Consider the following 15,269-nt stretch of genomic DNA (forward strand, 5'->3'; position numbering starts at 1 on the left):
AGGTCCACTTATTTGAATCGAATATGTGTTTATCATGTGATGTCTTAAGATTAAATTGTTTACCAATTCAACATTGTACTATCACAAGATGTAAAGTCCAACTGCCTTAGGTGTTAACATACAGTATCTCAGCAGATAACATGACACAGTTGTTTTTCTCGTTAGGGATCTCAAGCTGAGAAAGTCTGAAAGTTCCAAGAATTCAACGGCTAGTGCTTGGCTGTCCTAAACTAATCACATTCTTGGCAAAGCTTCAGTAAATACAGCAGGTCAACTAGGAATTTAAACAACAGTGGTGTCCAAGTGAAAATCCCAAGGAAGGGAGCGAGCAAAGGAAGAACTCCCAGGTCAGTTGTGCCCCAAAGGAAAGACACTCGACACCGCTTTATTGTAAAAGCAGATCACGGCCAACCTCCTGCGTGGCCCTCTAGGGTCAGAGTCTTCCAAATAAAGAGAGACAGATCTTTAAATTGAGGAGTTTTACCTCAGACTGGTGGTCCCTGGAGTTTCTTAACTGCTCCAAAGTCCTACACAATTACTTCTTTTAAATATTTAGCTGGAAAAGTCTGTAGATCATTTCTTCTATTGAGAGGTTAGCATGACACAACAGGATATGCACTATGACTTCAGAGTGAATCAAGGGTGATCCAAGGATTGCAATGTATTAATGTCATTCTCATTTAATTTACTGTGACACAACAACAGATAAGAGTTGACATTCAGCCAGACGAAAGGAGTTACTTCTATTTCTAATACAGAAATGGCTCTTTCCAAAACAATTGTTTTCTTTTTGCAAATGAGTCTCATGAGCTCAGCCTGAAAAGACATTTAGGCCTTGTTCTCAACAAAAGCATTAAAACGTCAAAAAATGGCCCATCGTTTTACCCACTTTGCCACTAAGGTCGAGAATTAACCTTCAGTCTTTAGAGGTATTTCAAGTTGTGATGTGACCGACCATCTTTATTTGTGAATTTCCTCTAGCTCAGCTGGACATATCATGTAAAGGTATATTCAGGACACATTCACAGAATCATACCAGCAATGACGTAACCTTACAGCAGCAACTGAGGTCAAGAGGAAATGTTGTTCAAACAGTCCATCACGTCACATCAAAGAGCGACTCATATGGAAGTAGGCTTCAGTGTTATTGCTCCTGAAGCCAACTCCTAAAGTCTCACAGACACTGGAAGTCATTTTCACCGCAATTTGCTCCAGCAGAGTACAGAGTAGTTCAATAGCTATTAATAATCATGATTATTGCTTCAGTTACTGCTCTCCGTTGGCTACGCTGCGGCAGGAGTTCAGGTCAGGATACCTTGATGAAAAGGGACCATTGTTCCCTTTGACTTGGACTCCTGCCTCGGTAACTCCTGAATTTCACCAGAAGCTGTTTAAACGATCATGTTCCAGAGGTAATTTGGGTCGAATCTGAAAGAAATAACTTGACCCAACATGAATACATGGACCATTTCTACCGTTGGTTACCAGGGTCGAGGATTTGGGGGTTTGAGGAAGCGCCATCCCCAAGCCCAGGCTGTCATTAATGTTGTAATGTTTTTCATATTTGGAAGGAGATGTATACGCTATAAAACCACATCCAAACACAAAGTGTGCTACTGCAATGTTGTGCTTGGTCATCACATTCCATTCGTCTGAATTAACGGAAATATTTTTTATTGTTCATGCAGCTACAAATTCAAGCCAATTGTATGGTCACATAGTTACTTTCCAAAAATATGAATTAATGTGGCTGTTTTCCTTGAGTGTATTATGTCATAGGTTTATTAGAAGAGGGATTTACAAGCACTCATTGACCCACAAAGCCTTTTGATGGTTCTCTGATGGAATATCAAGCTCTCTATATTTTATCTTAAGTTATTTTTTAAGCTATGGCGGTTGGTAAGTCCATCACACTCATTAGATTGGATAAAAACAGACATTGCCATTGTGAGTGTGCACAGAGCTGCAATCATGATATAGAATCTTAATCCCTTTTTTTATTGAGTAATCTTGTTTTCATTTTTTCTCAGCCCCATAACAAGCATCTCTTTGTATCTTGAATACTTGTATAGACGTTACAATAACATGACTGTTGTGTCTCAACTAAAATAGATAGATCAAGTTTTGTTTTCCTACCAATCTCAGAAGGTGTAAAAACACTTTTCTTTGTAGCTCTGCACACAGGCCAAATAAAGGGGACACTATTTAACGCGAGTGGTGAAAGACTTCACAGAATCCCCGTAGTCCTTTGTGACGTGCAACTTATAACTGAGGGAAAGGGCAAAGGTCGGGTCTCCACTGAGAAGACCTGATTCAACTGTCGAAAAATAAACAGTGGAAATAGAAAGTGGGAGTAGTACGCAGGTCCGTGTATCCCATCAAGTTGAAAGGCCCAAGCTATTTGCCAATTGGAAGTGATGTGGCGGCTTCTCAGCTCCCCATAATAACAAAACATTTTTGTTTAACTTAACTCAAATTTGGAAAAAAATGTGCTAAGGGTAAAATAATCTTAACACTCAGGCAAGTTTTCTTTTACACACTGTTTTAATATTCCAGATATGCGAAAGCTCTTGTCTTACTTGAATCAGCAAATACTATTTCCCTTCACTATTTTTCCTGATAGAAATCCTTTTCGCTGCGTGCCTGCCTTACATAAAGATCGGGTCATAAAAAAGTACATTTTTACTTTTTTTAATACAGAGTCACTTTCCATCTGTGATCCTGTTCCTATCCAAACAGAGCCGAGGGTTTTGAGAAATCAGACAATTCTGGAAAAATTGACAGTGCTGGAGTTCGGCACAGATTCTCACAGGCAGCGTTGGTACAAATTGAAATACTCCTGAAAGCTCAATTGAGGTGAAACCTCTTAGCTAAAAGCAAGAGTGGAGGTTAGAAAGTAAAAACATAGATGGTCAGTGGCAACAAAGAGTATTTTCTTCAGTTTATAGTAGAATTGAAAAACAGTTTATCTAACTGGTTAATCCAAGTTTGTTCCAGTTTCTCTTGTGGTGTTTTTCCTACTTTCCTTTGTGTCTCTTGCCTTCCCCTCATCTATTTATCTCTGTGTACCAGAGAATTCACATTTCTGAACACAATTAGTCGGCCCTTCAGATAAACACACAAACCCACACAATCAGCGAGAAAACCCCCCTGAAGTGCTGACACTTGGCGAGCACATGTCTCGCTGCAGAGTTGCTGTCTGTAACTTCAAAGTTGGATTTTTCATTGACTCGAAACAAAAAAAGACCAGATTCTGTCCTCATGTGCAGAAATATCTTCTTTATCAGCACATTTAGTTTGAAAGAAATATGTAATGTAGTTAATTAAAGTTACAGTCATCACTGTCTGTGTCCCAGACACAACTCCACAACAAAGACTTACTGATCTGGTCGTGATGGAACATAACAAATGCCGTTCTCTGTTCTCTGTATTTCATTCTTCTACTTCAATTCATTTCAGAGTGCTCATTTTACTCCACACATTTGTTATTGAGAAACAGTGACTAACCAAAATGCAATTCGAATGCAGAAACCAGGGCCCTTTGATAAAATGGTATGATTTTTTTTATTTTCTCTAACTGTTAAATAAATGCGCTCATTCTTTAAACGAGGTAACAATATCCTGAACAACAGCATGACTGACCTAGTCAGAATTGACTGTTAGAAATCCAGTGGGAATAAAATAAAGAAAGAAATATAATTGAAATTGATAATGAGGTATTTTCCCATGTATCCCCAGATGCTGCGACATTCCTTCGTCCTGCTGTGAACTGTCTGACTCCCACAGACACACACAAATATACAGGCTTGCTTGATTATGCGAATGCAGCTGTGTGTTTCACATACCCAGACCCGAAGCATCCTGCTGCACTGCACTATACAGACCTGAAGTCAGCTGGGTGAGTAAGTTGTCTAGCGAGCAGACAGACGAGTCATCACCCAAGTTTAGAAACAGTGGGAGACTCAGCACTGTAGATCACAGAAGGTTTGGCTAGGGCAGTATATTGTATTGCCCCAATATAGAAATAGAAGTCTTATTGCTTATGAAAAATGTGAATTCATAGAAGACATTTGAACACCTAATAAAGATGCCAAACTCCTGGTCCCTATAGCTCCATTTGGCAGTTTGCTGTATGCACGATCTGTGCTCCAGTATTCTTCCACTGCAAAAGTTTTCACCTCGTTCTCAGACATTCAGTTCAGGCAGTGTCTCTGGTGACCTTTGTTCCACACATGTCAGCCTCATCAGACCACTTCTGTGTGTTGGCAGCTTCTGCTAGTTTGAAATGTCACCCTTCATGTATGTTGTTGTTGTTCCCTCTTGTTCACAAAGAAAATGCATTTGCATTCCTTAGCCATGAATCTATACCTCAATGGATAGTCATGGTTATTCTAGATTTTCATTATGATCACAAAATTACAAAAGAAGACTAAGAATGAACCATGTGGTCTTTGTAACTCATGCGCTCTGACTTCCCAGACCTGTGAGTGTTTCCTACTGAAGGACCAAATCTTTAACAACACTTTTCATGAATGTACAAATCTTTGAAGACTTAATTTACTGTGCATTTATTCTTGTTTACTTTAAATGCAACTAAATCCCAAGCATTTCTGGGGGATTACTTTCAGCTGTAGAGTATTTATGACGGCAGGATGGTGTTTCTTCTATGGCCTCATTCATTAACTAAAGCTCCTGTGTTCATTATAATGAAGAAACATCACTGACTCTAACAGTGTGGCTGCTTTAATAGTTTTTCAACATCTTTGACACAGACTGTTGGTTTTTTTCCTTAAACCATCAGAACCTCAACCCTAAAACTCAAAGCTTCAGCACAACCACACAACTGTTTTAATGACTCTGGATGATTAGAGCTAGTCTATGGTGGTACTATGGAGGGAATGTATGATGTCACGAAACCCTGGGTGCCAATAAGACTGATTACACGTCAACAAGTCCTCCCAACCAAACAGGTGCTTTGAAATAAACAGAAGAGCTGGAGCTATCATCAAACTATAGGTGTGCGGAGGCTTTAACCCTAAAATTACCCTGTGAGGAAAATACACTTTCCAAACATGTGTCACTCTCATGGTTCAAGGCTCAAACTGGGCCTCACAAAGGTATGAAGTCCAGACTGCATCAGCACACACACACACAGAGCTTTTTCTTGCTTTTTTAACTTTGAGGTCGCTAACACACATTGTGACCTGTCATTTTATCGAACAGCAGAATATAGTTATTTCACTGCCAAGCTAAATATTCCAAAGCATCTTTATATGAATACAATACTCTCTCTCTCTTCCACGTACACACACATACACACTAGGCCTCTTATCCTGCTCCAGGGTGACGGATAACTTGCCAATAGAACAGTAAAAATAATCAGCATGGGACACTAAGCACAGAATGTTATTTACTGCATATACATAGGTTTCATTATGTTAACCCTACAGCACTTGATGTAAAACTTTTGTTGGATTGTCCACATTTTCCTGTTAGCTGTATTTAGCAGGTTTATGCACTTCTCTAAGGACAATGTACCCGCTCAACCCAAGCTGCATGTTGCAAGAACAGGTGTTCAGGGAGCAGAATAGAGAGGCACCACCACAAGTTGGTGGCGTTCAGTGTTGGCAGTGTTTACTTGTATGTATTTGATTGCCTAAGGCAACAGTAAGTATGTGTATGGAGCATAGACTGTAATATAAAGATGGACAACGCATCTCCACTTTCTCCCACTATCCAAAAAAAACATCTTTGAGAAAAATGTATTTCACGTGTTTTTAGAGTTTTTAGTTTGGCCCATGTCACATCCGCTAACATGAACATATGACCTATATTGCAGCCGGCCACCAGGTGGTGATCTAGATGCTTTGGCTTCACTTTTGCGGAGCAGTCATGTCATATTCAGTTAATATATTCAGTTTATGGTATGAATAGGTAAAGCTCTGATAATTTTGAATTCAACTGTCAGGATATAAACAAAGTCCACCTCCACCCTTAAATGAAGCTACTCAGAGGAAACAGTCACTAGTTACGCAACAGCAGGAAGCCATTTGCCAGGAATTTGTAAATAAAAGTTGTTTTTAACATTTAAAGAAACAGCCAAAGCGAAAATATACTTAATGAAGCCGTTCTGCATGTCACATTAAAATATACATATATATATATATAGACAGAACTAATGATTTAAACACACACACACACACACACACACACACACACACACACACACACACACACACACACACACACACACACGCACAGCACAGCAGCATTGCTTGAACTCTGCACGGTCATAGTACAGTGCTCCCAACCAGACATATTGGGGATGCCAGAAACTAATTTTGGCCACAGCTCGGTGCCAGTTGGCCTAATAATAGTGTGCGTCAGGAGTCCGCTTGTGCTATGAGGTAAGATGATGAATGTGAGGTATCCTGCTCAGGACTATGCAGTTTTTTTCTGCAAGCACAAATTACGGGAGGAAACTTTGCACATCACAGGAGAGACACAATAGATCACTATCTTCCCAGGGATAAATGGAGACATCCTATTGTCTCGCAGCCAAGTCAGTCTCTCAGAAATACACCTTGTCAGCATGTGCTTTACAGTCATAATGTACTTGCTCACTGACGTAAACTCTGGCAGGTTTACAGAAACTCAAATAAATATGCATCACAATAAGACATACAGATGTTTTAGGTCATAAAACACAGATGATAAAAGTTGACACTTCAATTCAAGTACTGTGGGGTTGGAAGCTGGAATTCTGTCAATACAGCAGTTTTTCCAGTTGCTGGAAAACTAACAGGTCTATTAGATGCTGTCACATAATTGGCACGATGAACTCACTTGAAGTTGGAGGAATAGTTTGCAATCACAGAAATTAATGTTGAATTTATTTGATCCCTGATGAATTGGGAGATTGCTAACAGTGAGGGATTTTCAAAACTACTCAATTGCTTGACTTTAAAGAATGGAATATTTTCCAAATTAATTTAAATTAATTAGTTTTTATAGAAAACAGACGTCTATCAGGAATTAATTTACAGATTTACAGCAGCAATCGAAGTGAATTAAGCCTTGAAAGTTCATGCTGTCTGCACAAAGAAGTATTGGAACAAATTGTTACTGCCCCATTTGACACATTGGGTGCTCCTGCAGCAAACTTTTCTGACAACAATACTTGGTGCTTGGCTGTCGACTAAATTTAGGATTTAAGATTTCATTATTCATTTTTTCATCGTTACTTCTGCCAAGAAGGTTTTGTTTTCACTGCTTTTTGTCTGTCAGCAGGATTACACAACTACTACAAGAAAACTACTGCATTGAAACTTGGTGGAAGAATGGGACATGGGCAAAGGAAGACGTGAATAAATTCAGGTGCAAATCATTATTAAGCTTCAATATTTATCAAAGCAGCAGTGTGTAAATCAATGGAGTCTCTTACCACTTTTCTCCTCCAGCACCCACATGTTGTTGCACAGTGTATCCAAACTGGGCTTGTTTAGGGCCTTTAATTATCCTGTGTTTCTTCGTGTCAATATTGAAGCAGTCATGGAATCCTTGAAGAAAGAAAAGACAAGTTTTCATCAGCACTGAAAGAAGAGCTTCACATGTCTACCTTTGGTGCCAGGTTCAGTAGTTCTACAGCATTAGTATGATCTATTTAAAACATCTAGTTCTCACTAGCAGGCGATGGGATCTGAGCTTGTTTTATGGATGTTTGTACTAAAAGAAACACAAATTACATCAACACTGATTAGACATGAGCATTTGGCTCAAGTGCACCAAATAGCGGCAAGTCATCCTCACTCAACCCTGAACATATCCCAGCCGTGTCTCGTGTCTGTTTGTCCCCCTGCGGCAGTTTAAACACCGACTTCCCACAGAGGAAACAGAAATTAATTGTGTGAGCAGAGCAGCTGTGCTGTTGTCACATTTGACTGATATTCTTCCATCAGACATTTGCGGAGCCAGAGTGGTTTTGGTTAAGCAGCATAGTATGAAAATGACTAATCTGGCATGTGTCATCACAACATACACATGTAAGAAGTCTACACCACAGATGACGGATCTGTTCTTTACGCTTTAAAGGTGAGGGAGCTGCAGGAGCTGCAGGACGTTCGTTCTATATGAAGAAATTACAAAAACCCTACATTATGGCTACTTTAACGCCTGAAAGTTTGGACCAAGGCACAGACCAATTTAGATTCATGTCTCTTTAACATTGTAATTGGATTCAGTTATCCTCTGGACCAAACAAAGTAGATGGAAAGCGCCGTATATCAGAGGCTAATATTCTGCCACTTCAATAATAAGATCATTAAAGAGACTCAGCGATGAGTTCTGTGTTGTTGTTGGAATTGAGAACGGGTGAAGTTTAACTTGACCTGTAGACAAAGGGTACAAAGTAAAAGCTAATATCGGACCTGATCAACACATCTGTTCTCCTGATTGTGTACTTAACCTTAAATCTTACCAGCAGTGAATGTCTGCTCTCAATTACAATACCAGTCAGAGAAGGTATTTGTCAGATTTTGCATGACACCAAGTCCCCCCATTGTGGCTTACTAATAGTGACAGCTTCATTTGGCTTTACATTTCCATGAAAACATGAGGACTGTGCGAGGACATGGAGGTGATAGGATTTAATTTTTGGCAGAGGAGAAGAGGGAAAATGAGTGATCGTCTACCACTGTTCTCTTCTCCATCCATCTCTCTCCGTTCATCTGTCTTCTGCTTAATCTCCTGCTGATCCTCCGTTTTCACCAGTTTCCAGACTAACAGTAAAATGTCAGTTGATCGGCGTCATTGATGTTCCAGCTACTGTTAGGTCAGTGATCATGTTGATCTTCACGCTAGAGCTCAATGATCCTTTAAATCCCTAAATATACCAACTCAGATTGGGTAAAGATGTTCGAAGAAAAGAACGGATGAGGGAAAGGAAAGTATATTTTATGTTCAATGAGACATTTAACATAAAGTTGGAGACTATTGAGTAAAAAAGTGTTTTCTCACAGTTTGAGCTGCACAGCTGAACTCAGAGCACAGGGGCCTCTGCTTTTAACCACCACAAGACCCCCCACTGTTGGACATATTCATTCCCTCAAAGTCCCCACTCACAGCTCACTCCCCATCTGTTAGGCTCCGAGGTCATGTCAAACCCTGTGAGCCTTTTTTTTTTCACTGCGAGGGGAATAACAGTTAAAAGCTCACCACAAGGTGAGTGACTGCTTGACAAAGTTTGAAAACATCTAATTCAATTTAGCTCACAACAAAGCACAGATGAGTTCAAATCAAAGAGCCAGGTTGTCTTGATGAGAGAAGTGAAGTGTGCAGAGCGATTTGAAGGAAGCAGCGGTTGGTCAGTGATCAGTGTCAGTGTCTCCTGTCTGGGTGTCCTCCCTCCACACTCCATCTGACCTGCGCTCACTTTACACTTTAACAATAACACCAACACTAATCACATGTTATTAGGACCTGAACACAACGGAAGTTTACTTTGTGTTTGTTTGATTCGCTCCAGAGTTTATGAGGCACATATTGTACGATGAAATGTCTTTAACTGAATCGATATTGAATCAAATCAGATGTCGAATCAAGACCTTGTGAATCGGAATCAGATTTGATTTGGGAAATCCGTGGCGATACCCAGCCCCAGTTAAGAAATCACCAATGCATATGGGAACTGTCAATAAAAGGTATAATAGGTGTATTATTGCGGTGCCAAAAGGCACAGTGAAAAATTGTAGGTGCACGTAAATTATGTGCTGGTGCATGTAAATGAAAAAGTTAGGCACGCCAGTGCGACCAATGTAAAAAGTTACTCTGGAGCCCTGTTATATATCATATATAATACGTATAATATGTCATGGATTTATTACCTTTGGAAAGCCCTGCTAATAGCATTTCTCCTCCCTGCGACTTGCACTCTGCACCCGCAATATTGATATTAAAATCAAGTAAAACTGTTCTGGTTAGGAATTGAATGATGAGGGTATGGTTGGATAGATTGAAATGGTAAATGAATCACAGCATTTTCTGGGGAAAGAGAGTTAGTGGTAAATAGTAAATAACTGATGATAAGTATTTGTTTCATCTACCAGATTTGCACAATTTACTGTTTAAACGTCCATCTCAAGGGCAGTTGCTGAGTTCATAAAAACTGCAGAACTAAGTTTAATATGTTATGGTTCATTTGTACATTTTGTTGTATTATAACATTATAATGTGTATTTCTAAAGAGTAAAAGGAGTCAAATGAAATTTAATTATGTTTTAAACATATCCCATGTTATGTTTCAGTCATGGTTCAAAATACAATGTAGAGCTGAACTCAGAATCATCCTGTTGCACAGAAGGTAAGAATTTGTTTGGGTGTGTAGTTGCTTGTACTTGACTTACGCAGCTGTACGCTCTCAGAAACATCGTCATTTAACAAAAATGCAACATCGTCAACATTCCTCAGATAGTGACTATTTAGGAGAGTTAACAGATTGTGTAAACAGACAGCAAACCACGTATCTTCTCCTGCTGTTCTTCAGCGACTTTCCATGGAAACTGGACTGAAACAGAGAGTTTTCAGGCTGCAGGCACCATCAAAACAACTGTGCCACAATGTTACCACAGGACATTAGTGAGTGAAGTGACAGCCACAGCGTGAAGAAGTCATTCATCGTTGGCTGTCAAGTGTCCAGGAGTATATCACCCCTTGATTGGCACAACCACAGACCGTGTGTTCTGTTTCATGAAAACCTCCATTAAACTAAATAGCCATCTATGCCATGCAGGGACTTCATGTAAATATTGACACATGCTCCACTTTGCTCATTTCCTGTAGAATGAATGGATAACATGTTCAACTGGTCTTTCATCTTGCCACCAGACTTTCTTCCTAAAGTTTCTGTTTGTATAGAAACATGAAAGCAGTGGCTGAAATATAGATGGTTGGGAACAGATAGGTGTACAAAAAATAAATAAAAAAACAGTAGGTGACTGTTTTACAAATGGAGGGTAGTGAGCTGTATCTGTCTGGCATCCATTGCCATTCAACTGGAGCCACGTAAATATTCCGGTATAGAAGCTGATTTAATGCTGGGATGACTTCTAAGTGTGCACAATAAATTTCCCAAGATGCGATCTCAGAAAAGCTGAAGCCTGACCAAGAAATGAGCAAAAGCTAAGACGGGCACAGGGGAAAGTGTCCGGGTGGAAAGCATGAGAATGGAGGTGATCCAGTTTCCATTTCTACTAATGTAGCAGAGCAATTTAATATTCCCAGTAATATCAGCAGACTCTAACGCAGTGTTGGATTCCTGCTGAGTTTCCTGTGTACCGGCTTCCATGCCCAGATAAATAAATCTCAGGCCAGTGGCTGCCGGTGTGACCCACATTAGGCCCGCTGCAGCCTTTGGATCAACATCAAGCTGCAGGAGCTCCACCACAGACACACTGACAGAGAGCAGCCGTGGGGGTGCATTGTGCAAACTGCTGGCTTGGACACGTCCTCATATCAGAAATGCATAATGGAGTAATTTTAGAAGATTATACATTGTGAGATGGTTTGGATTTATGAAAAACACACTTCTTTACTGCGTTTTAGTCTGTTTATCTTCAGTTCTGGTATGTGGTTCTGAAGACGCTGCATTATGACGGCATCTGGCTGATGTTACACGGCCAGTGGCGCAACTTTCTAACAAATATGATAACAGTGTCCCCACGTGAAGTAAACCTCAAAGGCAACAGAATGTACTGTCCATTGATTTATTCTGACTTTCCATTACAGCGGTTTTCTCTGGAAAGATCCGTCACAGTGGGCAATATACTTTCAAACATTTTGGCACATTATATCAGTGTTACCCCACGCCAGTGCAAATACTCAGAGAAGCACAGGGTATCTAAAACCAGATGTTCCCAATACACAACAGCCAACTGGGCACTGCGTAACAATCAACAAAAGCACCTCCAGGGAATGAAACCACATCTCTGTGGCAGCTTAATGGTGGATGTAAACCACCAGCTATCACACACAGCTACATGCCAGTGTCAAGACCTTTGCATAGTTAGTTAGTGGTGAGTTTGTTATTTCATGATGTGGATTTATTTAGGTGGTGGATTCATTTCTTTTGACCAGTGAAATATTAACTGTGTTACTGAAACTTTTAACAGCCTTCAAATACAAATGCTGCAAAACTAAATTACTCTTGATTAATGAGCAGATATTTTCCCAACCATCTGACATTAATTCAAACAATAAATCTATATCATACTTTAACTACTGCTTGGATATCTATTGCTTCCATATTAAAAGTCAGTAAATGCTGACAATTGACTGTATATAAAGATGGACGACATGGATGCTCCCCAAAAGTGAAGCCCCCTGGTGGCTGGCTGCAGCATAGGTCATAAATCCCACCTCCTCTATGTTATTCGATGGGACAGGAACCAAACTAAAGTCAAAATACATGTCAAATACATTTTGCTCAAAGATGGTTTCTGTAATTTTAGGTAGTTCTTATCCCACTGATGTTTGTTTAAGTGTTATATTTCAAGTAAGTTTGCTTTCAATCAGTTATTTGATATAAAACAAATGGAGTGAAACATCATGATTGACAGCTGATTCTTAAATGGTTAAGCACGTGTAACGACTGGACCTTGATACAGTTGCTCCATCCCCCCGATTGCCATTGTGTAGACACTGGCTCCAAATGCCCAAGATGGCAGCAGTTGTAACAGCATCTATCTTACAATTTATACAATCTATGATTCCGACAGATGGGACACACTTTTAAAAACAGATCTGCACACGGAGATAAAAAAAAAGGCACCTGACACACCTGAAATACGACAAATTCGACCTATAAGCGGAGTAATATTAGACTCACATGATGTTCACTTCAATTAATGCTTTTGTTTCTCCATGTTAGCCATAACAAATGTAAAAGATGATATTATGAAAGGAAAGAGTTTCTGCCGTTTTTGTTTTGAGTTTATCTGGCCCCTAGTGGCTAAAAATTGCAAATGCAGGTAGTAGTATACAGATAAATATGATGCACAGTTGGCAACAATGAGGTAGATATAAATACTATGGCTCTCTTCATTAAGCTTTGTGCTACGGTATCAAATGACTCAGTGGTGAAACAGAGTGGATGACGAAACAAAAAGACTTTCCACTGGGAAGTGGCCATGATGTAAGTGTGACCATGCATTTGACTCTTACTCACTGGGGAACAATGGATTTGGCCTCTACATTAATTATCACAACACTTCATAAAGTTTTATTGTTTAATCAATCCAGGCAGATTGTGGCATACTGTAACTTTTGCCGTAATGGACCATAGGTTTTGTATTTCAGGGGGACTCCAGTAATGGCTATTTCATGTGAAGGTTAGGGTTAGGGTCAGTTCATCCCCCCTGTATTGAGTAACTATGTTTAATGTCTATGAGAAGGAAGAAATGACAAGTTCACATAAGTAAAATCCCTTTAATATACTGCAGCAACAGTGCTTATGAGGACATGTCTGATTCATGTATGGAAAAGGGCAGCGTTATATCATGGATAAATAAGAATAATAGGCTATATTTACATGTCAAAAGGTATTTTCTGAGGAGAAGCTCTCCAGCTGTTTCCACCTCATATAGATGAGCTATAGGACATGGTTCTACTCACACTTATCAGGAATGGGATCATTGGTCCAGAAGTCCCAGGATTTCACTCAAACAACAGACTTAAATGCAACCTCCCCCTTGTGTGTCTGCCAAAAACATTTCTCACCACAGCCAGAATCAAATCTTCTCTCCGCAGACTCCAGCTACAAGGTCAGTGTCTCCCTCACTGTGGCACCGGTCCAAAAGTGAGTTCCAACAAATTCCAAAATCAAACCAAATATTTACATTACAGATTTCCTCTCCCCCCCGCCTTTTATTTACCGAACCAAATTCAGGATTAATGAAATACCACTTGTAAAAAGATCGCAGCCTTATGATGAGCCTTCGGTATTAACTCGGGATGATGCAGCTTAACAGAAAAGGAGTGAATAATGCTTTAGAAAAAATCTGGAAAATATAATGTTCATATGCAGCCATAATGACAATGTGCGCACCGCATTTTATGGAAATGTTGGCCAACACACTGTAGTGCCTTTAAACTATGTGGTTACAGTTCACAGCTTCACAGTTTAAAACTCAACCCTACAGAGAATTTGACACCAGCTACTTCACTTTTACTGTATATTCAATGTGGGAAATGCATTAGGTTTGATTGGCTATATTTGCACATGCACTGAAAACTTGATTCAGAATTTTGCCTCTCTCGCCCTTTATTTCATGCAGACAACGTGTGACTGTCCAGTCGCTGGAAAGTTGTGGGTGAACAGATATTATCAACTTTCACTGTAGAGAACACGTGAGGGACAGCACCTCTGTAGAGCTGAGGGTGACAACACATCCTTCAGTCTAGAGCTCTGCCTTCCTGTCTCTCATCATGATACAGGGTCAAGATGTCAAATTAAGGTGACATTAACTGGACAGCCATCATTTCACTTCTCAGGCTATTACTGTGCCTTAAAGTACCAAATATGTGTGCATGTTCAACTTTCAAATACAAAGTTGTTCAGTGTCACTTCTTCCAAAGCTTTTTCCCTCTAGCTATTTATATCAAGCCTTTAAAAGCAACAGAGTAAAAGTTTCCTGTGTGTGTTGGAACTGGTCAGAGTATAATTAACAGTTATTGAGCCTTTATTATACTTTCCAGAGAGAGAAAGACGGTCAGATTCATACATCAGCACAACACAATCAAAGCAAAGCCAAACACACACATACACACTGTCACTTTAACAATAACACACATACATAAACACCTTTCACTCACCTAACTGCTGGCTGCAGATCCAGAGCAGGATGAAGCAGTAGTACTCCATATGTTTGCCGGTGCAAGCGTGCATGTGCATGTGTGTATGTGTGTGTGTGTGTGTGTGTGAGTGTGAACTGCTGTGAATGTGTATGTGGTGGGCTGAGGCAAAGAGACCCAGTGGAGGGCACAGTTAAAGATCCCACTCTGATTGACTCTCAGTCTAAGTTAAAGCGCTGCCTATATCTTGTGGAAGTAGGAGGGGACTGTAGGAGAAGAAGGAGGTCCAGTGTGACACAGCAGGCAGAAACCCTCTCATCTCCCACACACTCATTCAACTCTGACTGACTGGGTGAACACTCTCAAAGGGGTCATTTTTGGTTTAAGTTTCCGTTTTTTAAATATGTGAACATGTGTTTATGTGG

At 40.0% G+C, this 15,269-nt stretch overlaps 1 protein-coding gene across 1 annotated transcript in view; it reads right to left on the reverse strand.

The window, feature by feature from the left end:
- The window catches only part of itga11a (integrin, alpha 11a), a 42,578-nt gene extending 27,534 nt beyond the window's left edge, over positions 1-15,044 (reverse strand). The window contains exons 1-2 of the mRNA XM_035157821.2: positions 14,866-15,044; positions 7,445-7,559 (exon numbers count right to left, since the gene is read on the reverse strand). Of these exons, the coding sequence (XP_035013712.1) occupies positions 7,445-7,559; positions 14,866-14,944 (194 nt within the window). The 5' untranslated portion in view covers positions 14,945-15,044. The remainder of the gene's footprint in view (positions 1-7,444; positions 7,560-14,865) is intronic.
- Between the last annotated feature and the right edge of the window lie 225 nt (positions 15,045-15,269).

This window comes from Hippoglossus stenolepis, chromosome 1 (assembly GCF_022539355.2).
Source record: "Hippoglossus stenolepis isolate QCI-W04-F060 chromosome 1, HSTE1.2, whole genome shotgun sequence".
In the NCBI taxonomy this organism is placed as follows: Eukaryota; Metazoa; Chordata; class Actinopteri; order Pleuronectiformes; family Pleuronectidae; genus Hippoglossus; species Hippoglossus stenolepis.